The sequence below is a fragment of the Pristis pectinata genome, chromosome 7 (genome assembly GCF_009764475.1).
Source record: "Pristis pectinata isolate sPriPec2 chromosome 7, sPriPec2.1.pri, whole genome shotgun sequence".
NCBI lineage: Eukaryota > Metazoa > Chordata > Chondrichthyes > Rhinopristiformes > Pristidae > Pristis > Pristis pectinata.
Window position 1 is genome coordinate 103,813,193 of NC_067411.1, and position 15,184 is coordinate 103,828,376.

The 15,184-nt window shown below is 44.6% G+C and overlaps 1 protein-coding gene across 1 annotated transcript in view; it reads left to right on the plus strand.

The window, feature by feature from the left end:
* Window positions 1–528: 528 nt before the first annotated feature.
* Window positions 529–15,184, plus strand: part of LOC127572597 (UDP-glucuronosyltransferase 2A1-like) — a 117,994-nt gene continuing 103,338 nt past the window's right edge. Inside the window, exons 1-2 of the mRNA XM_052020030.1 lie at window positions 529–749; window positions 9,829–10,641. Of these exons, the coding sequence (XP_051875990.1) occupies window positions 9,921–10,641 (721 nt within the window). The 5' untranslated portion in view covers window positions 529–749; window positions 9,829–9,920. The remainder of the gene's footprint in view (window positions 750–9,828; window positions 10,642–15,184) is intronic.

Consider the following 15,184-nt stretch of genomic DNA (forward strand, 5'->3'; position numbering starts at 1 on the left):
CATCCACATTCTGAAGACCAATGCCTTACAAGGACTGCTCAATCCATACCACCATTTGATTCAGAAATGTTCACAAGTGCAATTTACTCAACATTAATCCAAAGGCAAAACACTAACAATTTTAGATTTCTCAGACAGAAACCTAGAAAATACTGGAAATATTCAGAAGGTCAGGCAGTACTGTGGAAAAAGAAACAACTTCCAACCCAGGACCTCCTGGATGTAAACCAAACATAACAAACACCACACTGTGGAAGGGCTGTGTTCTCGATGCTTGGTCACTGGCCCAAAATATGAGCTGTTTCTCTCATCTGGATGCCACCAGATCAACTGATTAGTTCCAGGATTTCCTGTTTTATTCAACATTAAATTGATGTTTATTTGCACAGGGCTGAGATTGGGTTAGGAATTTTTCAGAAAATATTTTCATGTTGTCACAAGATTGTTTTGGCTCCTAGTATCACTAAATCCAAAAGACATACCAGATATTATCTACCTTTGTTCAGAGTATTTCATGCTGGTGGCATTCTGAGATTTGTTCTGACTTGGAAGATATTCAATAATATCACAAAAGAGGGATTGTTGGCTTCTTGGACTTTGAATACTGTTGTGGAAACTTAAAACCTTACAGCCACACCCGATGGTTTCATAAGGCACAGCACCGATTTATTGAGCAGAGGCTTCAGTGAAACCTGCTGTACGAAAGCTATAGCCATCCTTTGAACTGGTTGTTGAACCTGTGCATTAAGGTAAGCATATATGTGTTTAAATTATTTTAATGTTTTTAACCAGTTAGTGCTTTCTCATTTCAGCAGATCTAAGCCTAATCTGTCCATTTGTTCAGAGTTGTAGAGTTCTACAACACAGAAACAGGCCCTTCTTGTCCATGCTCACCAAGGTGCCTTCTTCAGCTAGTCCCACTTGTCTGTGTTTGGCCCATATCCCTCTAAACCTTTTCTAACTGTGAACCTGTCCAAATGTCTTTTAAACATTGTAATTGTACCTGCCTCTACCACTTCTTCTGGCAGCTCGTTCCATATACAGTACCTGCCACCCTCTGAGTGAAAAACTCGCCCCTCAGGTCCTAGATTATGGGGATCAGAACTGTGCACAATACTCCAAGCGTGGTGTCACCAATGTCTAACACGTTGTAACATGACTTCCAAAATCTTGTACTCAGTGCCCCATCCAATGAAAGCAAGCTTCTTTACCACCTTTTCTACCTGTATCACCACTTTCAGGGAACTGTCTACTTGTATACCTAGGTCTCTCTGTTCTACAATACTTCCCAGGTCCCTCTCATTTACTCTGTCCTACCCTGGTTTAGTTCCTTTGCCCACTTTTCCTGTTGATCTAGATACTGTTGTAATCTTAGACAATCTTCTTCACTGTCCACTGCACCACTATTTTGGTGTCATCTGCAAACTTACTGATCATGCCACCAACATCCTCATCCAAGTCGTTAATATAGTCTCTCCCATTCAACCTTTGCAAGTCCCTGGATAATACCTTCAAAATTTGCCTTCTCCAATCTAGGACTTTAACTTGTGGACCAGTTCTATATTTTTCCATAACTATTTTACAACTAATAGAATTATGGCCATTTGTCACAAAGTGGTCCCCCACTGATTATGTTGTTAATTTGTGTTTTTCTTGTGAATGTTGTATATCTGATGCTGTGTGCCTGTGATGCTGCTGCGAGTAAGTTTTTCATTGCATCTGTGCGCACATGGACTTGCGTGTGTGACAATAAACTCGACTTTGACCTTGACTTTGACACTTCAGTCACTGTTGTTGCTTACTCTCTAGTAAGGCCATCTACATATTGTTTTGAGAGAACTTTCCTGGACACATCCTGCAAACAGCCTCCCCCAATCAACCTTTGCAAATTCCTGTGTAATTCCTTCAAAATTTACCTTGCCCCAATTTAGGACTTTAACTTATGTGACCCAGGCCTATCTTTTTCCATAACTATTTTAAAACTGATAGAATTACAGTCACTTGCCCCAAAGTGTTCCCCCACTGACGCTTCAGCCACTTGCTCTGCCTCATTTCCCAACAGGAGATCCAGTGCTGCCCCTCTCTGGTAGGACCATCTACATATTGCTTGAGAAAATTTTCCTGGACGCACTGAACAAATTCTGCCCTATCCAATTCCTTAGCACTATGGCGGTCCCAGTCAATATGAGGGAAGTTAAAATCACCTTCTATTACAACCCTATCATTCTTACAACTACCTGCAATCTCACTACATATTTGCTGCTCTAATTTCTGCTGACTCTTTAGGGGCATGCAGTACAATCCCATCAGTGATCATCCCCTTCTTGTTTCTAAATTCCACCCATATAACGTCATTGTACGTTCCCCTAGGAATATCTTAATATCCCCTCTAAGTACTACCATGATGTTCTCCCTCATCAAAAACACAACTCCCCCTCCTCTCTTACCTTCCCCTCTATCACAACTGTACCCTGGAATATTAAGCTGCCAGTCCTGCCCATCCGTCAACCATGTTCCTGTAACAGCTATAATATCACAATCCCATGTGCCGATCAGTGCCCTGAGCTCATCTGCCTCACCCATGATGCTCCTTGCATTAAAATAAATTAAATTTAGTCTATCAGACCTTCCTTGCTCCCTGTCCTGCCTACTAAACTTGCTTTAATTTCTATATTTGCCTCAACTTACCAGTCTGCCACACTCTGGGTCCCACCCCTCTGCCAGACTAGTTTAAACCCTCCTAAGAAGCTCTAGCAAATTTCCCCACCAAGATATGGGTCCCATTCCAGTCAGCTGTGCCCAGGCCTTGTACAGGTCACCACTACTCCAGCAGTGATCCCAATGCTCCAATCGCCCCCTCCTGCAGCAGATTCTCAGCCATGCTTTTATAGAGCCAAAGAGTAATACAGCACAGAAACAGGCCCTTTGGCCCAACTGGTTCATACTGACTACAACATCCTCCCTGCTAGTCCCAGATGCCTGTGTTTGGCCCATAACCCTCCAAGCCCTTCCCCTCCATTTACCTATCCAAATGCCTCTTAAATGTTGCAATTGTTCCCACCTCGACCATTTCCTCTGGCAGCTCACTCCAGGTACTCACTGCCCTCTGTGTAAAGAAGTTACCCCTCAGGTTTATTTTAGATCTCTCCCCTCTTGTATTGTATCTACGCCCTCTAGTTTTGGACTCCCTAACCCTGGGGAAAAGACTATGACTGTCCAAATTATCCATACCCCTCACAATTTTATAAACTTCTGAGGTCACCCTTCATTCTCTTGTACTCCAAGGAATAAAGATCCAGTGTGGCCAACCTCTCCCTATAACTCAGGCCCTCTGGTCCAGAAATCATCCTTGCAAATCTCTTTTGCACCCTCTACAGCTTGACAATGTCTTTCCTATAACAGGGTGACCAAAACTGGTATTGGTTTATTATTGTCACTTATACCGAGGTACAGTGGAAAAACTTGTCTTGCATACCATTCGTACAGGTCAATTCATTACACAGTGCAGATACATTGAGTTAGTACAAAGTGCACTGAGGTAGTACAGGTAAAAAAAATAGCAATAAAAGAGTACATAAGTGTCACAGCTACAGGGAAGTGCATTGCAGGTAGACAATAAGGTGAAAGATCACAAGTTAGATTGTGAGGTCAAAAGAGTCCATCTCAATGTATAAGGGAACCATTCAATAGTCTTATCACAGTGGGATAGAAGCTGTCCTTGAGCCTGGTGGTACGTGCTCTCAGGCTCCTGTATCTTCTGCCTGATGGGAGAGCAGAGAAGAGAGAGTGACTCGGGTGGGTGGGGTCTTTGATTATGCTGGCTGCTTCATAAGGCAGCGAGAAGTATAGACAGAATCCATGGAGGGGAGGCTGGTTTCTGTGATGTGCTGGGCTGTGTCCACAACTCTCTGCAGTTTCTTGCTGTCCTGGGCAGAGCAGTTGCCATACCAAGCCATGATGCATCCAGATAGGATGCTTTCTATGGTGCTTCGATAAAAGTTGGTGAGCGTCAAAAGAGACATGCCTTTCTTTAGCCTCCTGAGGAAGTAGAGGCCCTGGTGAGCTTTCTTGGCCATAGCATCTACATGGTTGGACCAGGACAGTCTACTGGTGATGTTCACTCCTAGGAACTTGAAGCTCTTAACCCTCTTGACCTGAGCACCGTTGATGTAGACAGGTGCATGCGCACCACACCCTTTCCTGAAGTCAATGACCAGCTCTTTTGTTTTGCTGACCTTGAGGGAAAGGTCGTTGTCACAGCACCATGTCACTAAGCTCTCTATCTCCTTCCTGTACTCCGACTCATCGTTATCTAAGATACAGCCTACTATGGTTGTATGATCTGCAAACTTGTAGATGGAGTTAGAGCAGAATCACACAGTTATGAGTGTATCGGGAGTAAAGTAAAGGGCTGAGGACGCAGCCTTGTGGGGCACCAGTGTTGAGAATAATCGTGCTGGAGGTGTTGCTGCCTATCCTCACTGATTGTGGCCTGTTGCTCAGAAAGTCAAGGATTCAGTTGCAGAGGGAGGTGTTGAGTCCAGGTCTCAGTTTGGTGATGAATTATAGTACTGAAGGCGGAGCTGTAGTCAATAAACAAGTCTAATGTAGGTGTCTTTACTGTCCAGATGCTCCAGAGCTGAGTGTAGGGCCAGGGAGATGGCGTCTGCTGTAGACCTGTTACAGCAGTAGGTGAATTGCAGTGGGTCGAGGTTGTCTGGAGGGCTGGAGTTGATGCGTGCCACGACCAGCCTCTCATAGCACTTCATGATGGTGGATGTCGGAGTCACTGGTCAGTAATCATTAAGGCATGTTACCTTGCTTTTCTTTGGTACCGGGATGATAGCGGTTGTCTTAAAACAGATGGGTAACTCAGATGGCAGTGGGTGGTGACAATCCACTTCCCTTCTGTTCAAAACATGTATAGTGTGGAACGATTATAGTAAGGGTAATGAGTAGATCTGTAGAGAGAAGCTTGCAATGAGTCGCCACGCTCTGGCGCCATCTTGCTTTTTTTTAGAATGCGTTAAGCTCATCAGGAAGGGATGTGCTGTTAACTATGCAGCCTGACTCGTTTTGTAGCCTGTTATGGCATGTAAGCCCTGCCACAATTGACGGCTGGTCTGGGACTCAATTTTGAACTGATATTATCTCTTGGCACCTCTGATAGCTTTCATGAGGTCATATCTCGATTTCTTGTACAGATCATGATCACCAGATTTGTGTGCAGCAGTAGGGAGTGGATCTCCTGGTTCATCCATGGTTTCCAGTTTGGGAAAACCTGTATTGTCCTCTTTGGTACACAGTCCTCAACACACTTGCTGATAAAGTCTGTGATGGTGGTGGCATACTCATCTAGGCTGGCAACTGAGTCTTTGAACATGGACCAGCCCCCTGACTCAAAGCAGTCCCGTAAGAGCTCATCTGCTTCCTCGGACCAGCACTGCACGACTCTCCATACTGGCTCCTCCCGTTTCAGTTTTTGTTTGTATGCAGGGAGGAGGGGCACAGTCTGGTGGTCTGATTTACCAAAGTGAGGGCGAGGGGTGGCTCAGAAGGCATCTTTGTTGTATAGCAATGGTCAAGGGTGTTGGCACCCCTGGTGGAGCAGGAGATGTGCTGGTAGTACTTTGGTAACACACTCTTGAGGTTGGCCTGGTTGAAGTCACCTGCAATAATGAAGAGAGCCTCAGCGTATCCTGTCTCAAGGTTGTTGACCACAGAGTATAGCTCATTGAGTGCAGGTTTCATGACTGTCTGCGGTGGGATGTAGGCTGCCATCAGGATAGCTGAAGTGAATTCCTTTGGCAGATAGAATGGTTGACACTTCACTGTTAGATATTCCAGGCTGGGTGAGCAGGAGCTTGCCAGGTTCATCACGTCCGAGCACCACAAGTTATTGATTAAGAAACAGACCCATCCACCTTTAACTTTGCCTGAGGACGCTGTACGGTCCATTCGACAGATTGAGAAGCCCTCAGGTTGAATAGCACAGTCAGATGAGGCAGGTATGAGCCGCGTTTCAGTAAGACATAGTACACAACAGTTCCTCAGTTCTCTTTGGTAGGTCAGTTTTGCCCTTAGTTCATCAACTTTGTTCTCAATGGACTGGAAGTTAACTAGTAGTATGCTGGGGAGGGGAGTCCTGTATCCACATTGTTTCAGCCTCGCCTGCAGCCCAGCCCTCTTGCCACGTTTCTGAGATACGCGGCAGTGACTCTTCGGTCCTGAAGTGGAGCCACCAGGTAAGTTATTGTTTAAGGTTAGACCTGTAAGACCTGGAGTGGATTCCCCCGGACTTGATGGTAAGTAACTTCTTCTGGCTAGACTTTGAAGACCTGGAGTGGATTCACCTGGACTGGAAGATAAGTGACTGCCAGTAAACAGACTTGGAAGACCTGAAGCGGATGCAGCTGGACTGTTGCTTCCATGCAGGTCCAAAGGTCCTGAAGAGGAGTGAGCTGCCTCAGCAGGTAAGTGGGGGCATCAAGGGGGGCCTCAAGTGTCGGGACTCGGCCCTGGGTGCTCCATAGGATCGGGCTTCCGTTCTGGAGGGGCCCCGGAGTTGGGCTGCGGCATCGGGCGTTCCCATGGGTCGAGTCTCGGGCCTCTCATTGGGTCGGGGGTTGGGCCTCGGGACCATAGACAACATCCACTGCCCTGCCTTCATCTATCCTCTTAGTTACCTCTTCAAAAAACTCCAAAAGATTCATTGGACATGACCTTCCACGCACAAAACCACACTGACTATTCCTGATCAGGCCTTGACTATCCAAGTGATGGTAGATCTTGTCCCTCAGAATTCCCTCCAGTAACGTCCCTACAACTGAAGTCAGGCTCACTGCCTGTAGTTCCCTGGCTTGTCCTTGCAACTCTTCTTGAACAATGGTACAATGTTAGCCACCCTCCAGTCTTCTGGAACTTCACCAGTGGCTAACAATGAAACAAATAAGGGCTTCTGTGATTTATTCCCTGGCCTCCCATAAGGTTTGGGGGTACACTTGGTCAGGCCCTGGAGATTTGACCACCTTAATGCGCTTCAAGGCTGAAAATACCTCCTTTCCTGTAATAAGCATGTGATCCAAGATCTCACTATTTATTACCCTCATTTCTTTGGCATTCATGATATTCTCCTTAGTACACACAGAGGAGAAGTAGACATTAAAAATGTTAGCCATCTCCTGCGGCTCCACACGTAGGCAGACGTGATAATCTTTGAGAGGACCTAGTCTCCGCCTAGATATGCTTTTACTGAAGAACCTCTCGGGATTATCTTTAACCTTGCCTGCAAAATCCATCTCATACCCTCTTTTTGCCCTCCTGACTTCCCTCTTAAGCCTGGCCTTAAACATGTTTGTAGAGGGATTCATTTGTACCCAGCTGCCTAAACATGATGTACACTTCCTCCTTTATCTTGACCAGAGCCTCTATCTCTCGTCAGTCAGGGTTCCCTGAACTTGGTCTGTCTACCCTTCGTCCTAACAGCTGCCCCTGGGCTCCCTTCTAAGAGCCTCCCACTTGCCAACTGTTCCTTTGCCTTCATTCACCCAGTCGAGCCCAGTTAGATCCTGCCTAATGTCCTCAAAGTTGGTTCTGCTCCAGTTCAGGACTTTAACCTGTGGATCTGTTCTACCTTTTTCCATAACTATTTTAAAACTAATAGAATTGTGGTCAGTGGACCCAGAGTGCTCCCCAACTGCCACTTCAGTTACTTGGCCCACTTCATTCACCAAGAGGAGGTCCAGTATTGCTCCTTTCCCAGTAGGTTCCTCTATACATTGCTTGAGGAAACTGTCTTGGACGCACCGCATAAATTCCACCCCATCCAGGCTCTTTGCGCTCTTGGTGGCCCAGCTGATATCAGGAAAATTGAAATCTCCCACTAGCACTACCCTACTATTCTCGCAACTATGTGCAATTTCTTGACACATCTGCTCCTCAAGTTCCTGCTGACTATTGTGGAGTCTATAATATAGCCCTACCAAGGTGACCATCCTCTTCTCATTTCTAAGTTCTACCCAAATAGCCTTGTTAGATGATCCCTCAAGAATATCCTCTCTAAGCACAGTTATATCCACCCTTATCTCCTGTTATCCCCCCTAACTATCGAGTCACCTGTCACTACAGCTGTCCTTGACTCCACCCTCCCTGCTATGCATCAGAGCCAGTCGTTGTGCCACAGACCTTGTTGCTGCTGTTGCTCTCCTCTGAAAGGCCATCTCTCCCCTCCCCCCCCCCATCCAAACAGTATCCAAAACAAGGTACTTGTTATTGAGGGGAATGGCCACAGGGGAATCCTGCACACCCTGTCTACCCCACTACCTTTTCTGGTGCTCACCCGGCTACCTGCTGCCCGCACCTTCAGTGTGACCACCTCACTAAGGATCATGTCTATGATGTTCCTGAGCGAGTCCAACTGCAGCTCCAGCCACTCTATGCGGTGACTCAGGAGCTGCAGCTGGGCACAGTTTCCACAGGTGTAGTCACCAGGGACAGTGGAAGTTTCCCTGGTCTCCCACATCCTGCAGGAGGAGCATACGACTTTCATCTCTAAATCAACAAGTCTTCAGAGGAAAGTGATAAGATTTTATTTTATCATGTGAAGCCTCTCAAGATGAAGCCTCTGCACTTACACCTCAAACAGCTGCTCCAAAGTGGCTGCCCTGCTAGAGCCAGCCTTTTATGTACTTGTAGAGAAGAGACACTGCTCTAAAACTTGTACACTTTTTAAACAACTTCCTGTTCCTCCTCCTCCTCCCACTCACTGCTGAGTCTCTGTGAAGGAAAAGATCCTCATGACACAATCAACTGATGGTCACCCTATGCCTGAAATTAATGGATCAGAATGCAGAGTGCCTGCCTACCTTACTGACCCAGTGATTCTGGACTCTGGCAGTGTGGCCTGATTAATGGTAGGATCTCCAAGTCTCAGTGTCGCTGGCTGTTAACGTTGTCAGGGATTCAAAATATTTCTGCAAATTCCCAATATGCTGTGACACTTTACTCTGTACTGTTATTGTTTTTACTTGTACTACATCAATGCACTCTGTACTAACCCAATGTAACTGCACTGTGTAATGAATTGACCTGTACGATCAGTATGCAAGACAAGTTTTTCACTGTACCTCAGTACGTGACAATAATATACCAATACCAAAAATAAAGAACTGAAAATGAAAATTATCAAAAAGATAAACAATTATTTATTTATTACTTTCATTTACATGATTTAAGAAATTAAAAATGGTAAATGGAAATAACCAAGAATCAAGAACTCTTTCACAGCTCCATAATTTCAATTGAAACCGATAGGCCCTTACATCATGTGCCAGACCAACCCAGCACAGAGTTGAATCTGCAGTACTGAGGATTCTAGGCAAGATGGATCTCTGCCATTTAATGGGAAATCCACCGAGGAACCATATTAAAATGTTTTGCCAAGTAATTTCAAGATTTCTGATAACTACACTTGTTTGAAAGTCCTGGAGTTGTTGGGATTTACCAACAAAATCTTGGTCAATGGATGGTTTTCTCTATCTTTTGGTTACAGCTTTGAACTTTCATGTTCATTTATTTCATACATTTTCAGTCTCCATTTCAGATTACCATTGCTTGTAGGATTTTTTAATTGTATAACTGTGCTTAGAGAGCCAGAAATTCTTTACACTCTTTCCAACTTCTACAAAGGTTTGCTGACAGTTTATTCCTTTCCACCCTCTCCATAATATTGGAAGTATTTTGCACAGTATTTATTAATGCATATGAATTCAGAAGGATTTGATTGGCTGTGATTTGAATTAAATGTGTTGTTTTGACCTTTTCTGACAGATTACCTTTCCCACTCTGTGATTGCTGTGTATTGATGTTGCTGAAGTACCATTGGGACCATAAGAAAAGTTTGAACCTGTCGAGGAACAATAATGACATCAGTAACCACACATCAGAGTGTTCTGTTCCTTCTGTTAACATGGACTGGTTCTTCCCTTTGTGGAAATGTGCTTGTCTGGCCATCAGAAACCAGTCATTGGTTTAATATTAAACACATTATAAAGGAACTGATTAAGCGGGGGCATAATGTGACTTATATACGGAGTTCATTTTCACTTCACCAGCACCATGGTCAACCAGAAGGCATGAAGACTGAATTCTTAGAGGTCGCACTTGGACCAGACAAAATAGAGGCATTAATTGATGATTGCCTACAGTTATGGATGTATGAGAAGCCTTATCTGCCTCCCTGGAAGTTTTATGAAAGGGTTAAAGAAGTTATGGCCAACATCTTCTCTACTAATATACAATTCTGTAATGCCTTGTTCTGGAATGAAGGTTTCATGGAAAAACTGAGACAATCAAAGTTTGATGTCCTCGTTGCTGACCCAGTAACTATTGGAGCAGAACTGTTAGCTTTACAGCTAAAGATTCCCTTTGTCTATACCCTAAGATTCAGCCCAGGTTTTGCAATGCAGAGACACTGTGGCCAATTACCAACCCCTCCCTCATATGTCCCTGCCACCTTGTCAGAGCTCAACAGTTCAATGACCTTTGCACAAAGAATTGAAAATCTTTTCTCTTACATCATTCAGGATTATTTGTTCTCCACATTTTGGGGAGAATGGGATTCATTCCACAGTGAGGTCCTAGGTAAGGTTTCCAATTCTGACTGTATTAATTTCATACAAATGTGTGCTGAGGAATTTTAATTAACAATATAAAACACAAAAGGAATTAAGGAGCATTATGTGGTAAACTAATCTAGAAGCCTGTACATTGTTGGTTTTAAAGCAAGTGGGTGTGAAGGAAGGAGGCGTTGTAAATACTTTGAAAAGTTGTAGAAACTAAAACTGGTACAAATAATCTCCAGTGTAATGTGGCCTATCCTTTATTCTCCATTGCGTTTAACACTAGTGTAGCACTGGAAGCACAGCTTCTTGTAACCTCAAGTGATTCTGACAAATTTTCTTGATTTCATCCTGTTGCATGATTTTGGGTTCAGGGGATATTTGGTAAATTGATTTATGATTGTCACTTATACCAAGGTACAGTGGAAAAACTTGTCTTGCATACCGATCGTACAGATCAATTCATTACACAGTGCATTGAGGTAGTACAAGGTAAAACAATACAGAATGCAGAGTAAAGTGTTACAGCTACAGAAAAAATGCATTGCAGGCAGACAATAAGGTGCAAGGTCATAACGAGGTAGATTGTGAGGTCAAAGTCTATATCTTATTGTACTAGGGAACGTGGCCTCCGTTGAAGTGGCTACTGCTGAGGAAGTTTAATTTACAGAATAAAATACATAAAAATAAATACATTAATAGGGACAGTGATATGGTAAGCTTGCATTTTTTACTGTCTTTGAGGAAAGGGATTTATTCTGTGATGTGGTAAGCCTAATATGTTATCTGATACCAAAGCAAAGGGACATCCAAGGATGTGACCTCTTTCTCAGTACTGAATACATCAAAAAATTAAAGGAAATCCAAAGATGACATGAGCTAAATCCAATTGTTTCATCTTTTCCTCAGAACCAGTCTTAAATCAAAATTTCTTCCTTCCTGTCCTTGCAGCTACTTGAGATGCTCTGCTTTTAAATCAAATTTCAAAAATCCAACAGTACAAGGTTGAAATGAACAAAATAAACATCATGGTTTTCCAGTTGCATCAGCCAGAGCAGCAGAGGGGAGGATCCAGCAGTTTTTTTTGAAAGTTGTTTCTGATGGCTAAGTGTGTGGCAACTCAGCCAATAAAAGGAAGGTGGAGTGGCCATCGTGAGAGGGGGCCAGTGTAGGAGTGGGATTTCTGAGGCTTTGATGAGGAGCAGCTTAGGTTTTTATTTTCCTATTAAACGGTGACTTTTGACTTAGTGTAGACAGAATGGCAGCAAGGCAGTGGAATGCTCTTCCTGCTAGATCTGGGAAGTCAGGGAACCTCGCAGTCTCCCTCACGACTACATCTGTGGGAGGACCACCCAGCTGCAACTCCTGACAGACTAGGTCAAGGAACTCTAGGTGCAGTTGGATGTACTCAGGGTCATCTGGGAGGCTGAGGACATAGATGAGAATTTTAATGAGGTGGTCACACCAAGGTGCAGGCAACAGATAGATGGGTGACCACCAGGAGAAGTAAGGGGAGGAGGCAGTCAGTGCAGGGTTCCCCTGTGGTCATTCCCCTCAGTAACCTCTTTGGATACTGTTGTGGGGGGTGACCTTTCAGAGGACAGCACCAGTAGCTGGGTCATTGGCATTGTGACTGGCTCTGAGGTAAAGGAAGGAAGGGAGAATTCGGGATGGAGATAGTGATAGGGGATTTGACAATAAGAGGCACAGAGAAGTGTGTCTGTGGCCACATTTAAGACTCCAGTGTGATCTGTTTCCTCCCTGGTGCTAGGGTCAAGGATGTCTTGCAGTGAGAACAGCATGCTCTGAGAGGGGAGGGTGAGCAACCAGAGATCGTGGTCCATATTGGTACCAATGACATAGGCAGGAGCAGGGATGAGGTCCTGCAAAGAAATTTCAGGGAACTGGGTAGAAAGTTAAAATGGAGGACTTCCAGGGTTGTAATCGCAGGATTACTGCCCTTGCCATGTGCTAGTGAAGTGAGAAATAGATACATAGTGCAGTTCAATATGTGGCCAAGGAGCTGGTACAGGAGGGAGGGCTTCAGATTTATCACTGGGCTCTCTTTCAGGGTAGGTGGGACCTGTATAAGCAAGACGGTTTGCACCTGAACTGGAGAGGAACCAATATCCTTGCTGGGACGTTTGCTCATGCTACTCGGGGGTTTAAACTAGCGTGCCGGGGAATGGGAACCACAGCAGCAGGGGGTAGGGTTGAGGGCAAGTAAGATGGTTTGACAAGTAAGACTGAAAGGAAGGACAGCGAGGGACAGGCAATAAACACGGAAGGACTGACGGGCTGCAATGTGTTTACTTCAACACGAGGAGTGTTATGGGGAAGGAGAATGAACTTAGAGCCTGGATCAGTACATGGAATTACGATGTTGTTGCTATCATGGACATGGATGTGAGGGACAGGACTGGCAGCTCAGTGTACCTGGATTTCATTGTTTTAGACATGGCAAAGGGGGGTAAAAGAGGTGGAGGGGTTGCACTACTGCTAAGGGAGAATGTCACAGCAGTACTCAGGACACACTGGAGGGGTCAACCACAGAGGCAATTTGGGTGGAGCTCAGAAATAAGAAAGGTGCATTTACACTGATGGGGTTATACTGTAGGCTGCCCAAAGCCACTGAGAGGTGGAGGAACAGGTGCAGAAACAGTAGGGTTGGCATAGTATTGACTGTAACTTCCCCAGTATTGACTGTAACTTCCCCAGTATTGACTGTAACTTCCTAAAAACAAGAAGCTTAGATGGGGTGGGATTTCTTCAGAGCATCCAAGATAGATTCTTGAAACAGTCTGTGGAGAGTGCATACTGGACCTAGTTTTAGGAAATGAGCCAGTCCAGGTAACAGACCTGACAGTGGGTGAACATTTTGGGAATAGTGACCATAGATCATTATGTTTTAAGAGAGTTATAAGTAAAGGTAAAATTGGATCTTGCGGGAAGGGGAGGGCAAATTACGACAGAATAAAACAGGAATTGAGGGGTATTGATTGGGAGCAGCTGCTGTTGGACAAGTCCATGTCTGACAATTGGGAGTGTTTGGCATGTTCCACTAAGGAACAATGACAAGGATGGTAAGGTAAGGGAAACTTGGATGACCCAAGGGTTCCTAAATTTAGCTGGGAAGAAAATGGAAGCATATAGAGTCAGAGTACTACAGCACAGAAACAGGCCTTTTGGCCCATCTAGTCCATGCTAACCTGATCTTCTGCCTAGTCTCATCTACCTGCACCAGGACCATATCCCTCCAAACCCCTCCTATCCAAACCTCTCTTAAATGTTACAATTGAATCCACATCTACCACTTCTGCTGGCAGCTCGTTCCACACTCGCACCACCCTGAGTGAAAAGTTCCCCCTCAGATTCCACATAAATATTTCACCTTTCACCCTAAAGCTATGACGTCTAGTTGTAGTCTCACCCAACCTGAGGGGAAAAAGCATGCATTTGTTCACCCTATCTATACCCCGCATAATTTTGTATACCTCCATAAGATCTCCCCTCATTCTCCTGTGCACCAGGGAATAAAGTCCTAACCGATTCAACCTTTGCCTATAACTCAGGTCCTCAAGTCCCAGCAACATCCCTGTAAATTTTCTCTGCACTCCTTCAAGCTTATTGATATCTTTCCTGTAGGTAGGTGACCAAAACTTCACACAATACTCTAAATTCTTGTACTCCTTCAACATAACATTCCAATTCCTGTACTCAGTGCCCTGATTTATGAAGGCCAAAGTGCTAAAAGCTCTCTTTACAACCTTATCTACCTGTGACTCCACTTTCAAGAAACTATGGATCTGTATTCCCAGGTCCCTTTGTTCTACTGCGCACCTCAGAGCCCCATCATTCACTGTACAAGTTCTACCCTGGTTTGTCCTCCCAAAGTGCATCACCTCACACTTGTCAGCATTAAATTGCATCTGCCATTTTTCAGCCTATTTTTCGAGCTGGTCAAGATCATGCTGCAAGCTTTGAAAGCCTTCCTCACTGTCCACTATGCCCCCAATCTTGATGTCATCTGCAAATTTGCTGATCCACTTTACCACATTATCATCTAAATCATTAATATAGATGATATACAACAATGGACCTAGCAATGATTCCTGCAGCACACCACTCGTCACAGGCCTTCAGTCATAGAGACAACCATCTACTACCACTCTCTGGCTTCTCCTGCTAAGCCAATATTGAGTCCAATTGGCTGCTTCATCCTGAATGCCAAGCGACTTAACCTTCTGGACCAGCCTCCTGTGCAGGATTTTGTCAAAGGCCTTGCAAGAGTCCATGTAGACAACATCCACCACCTTCCCTTCATCGACCTTCTCGGTAACCTCCTCAAAGAACTCTATAAGATTGGTTAGACATGACCTGCCACCCACAAAGCCATGTTGACTATCCCTAATCAGGCTCCATCTATCCAAATACTTATATATCCTGTCCCTTAGAATACCTTCCAATAATTTACCCACGAGTGATGTCAGGCTCACCGGTCTATAATTTCCAGGCTTATTCTGCAGCCTTTCTTAAACAACAGAACAACATTAGCTATCCTCCAG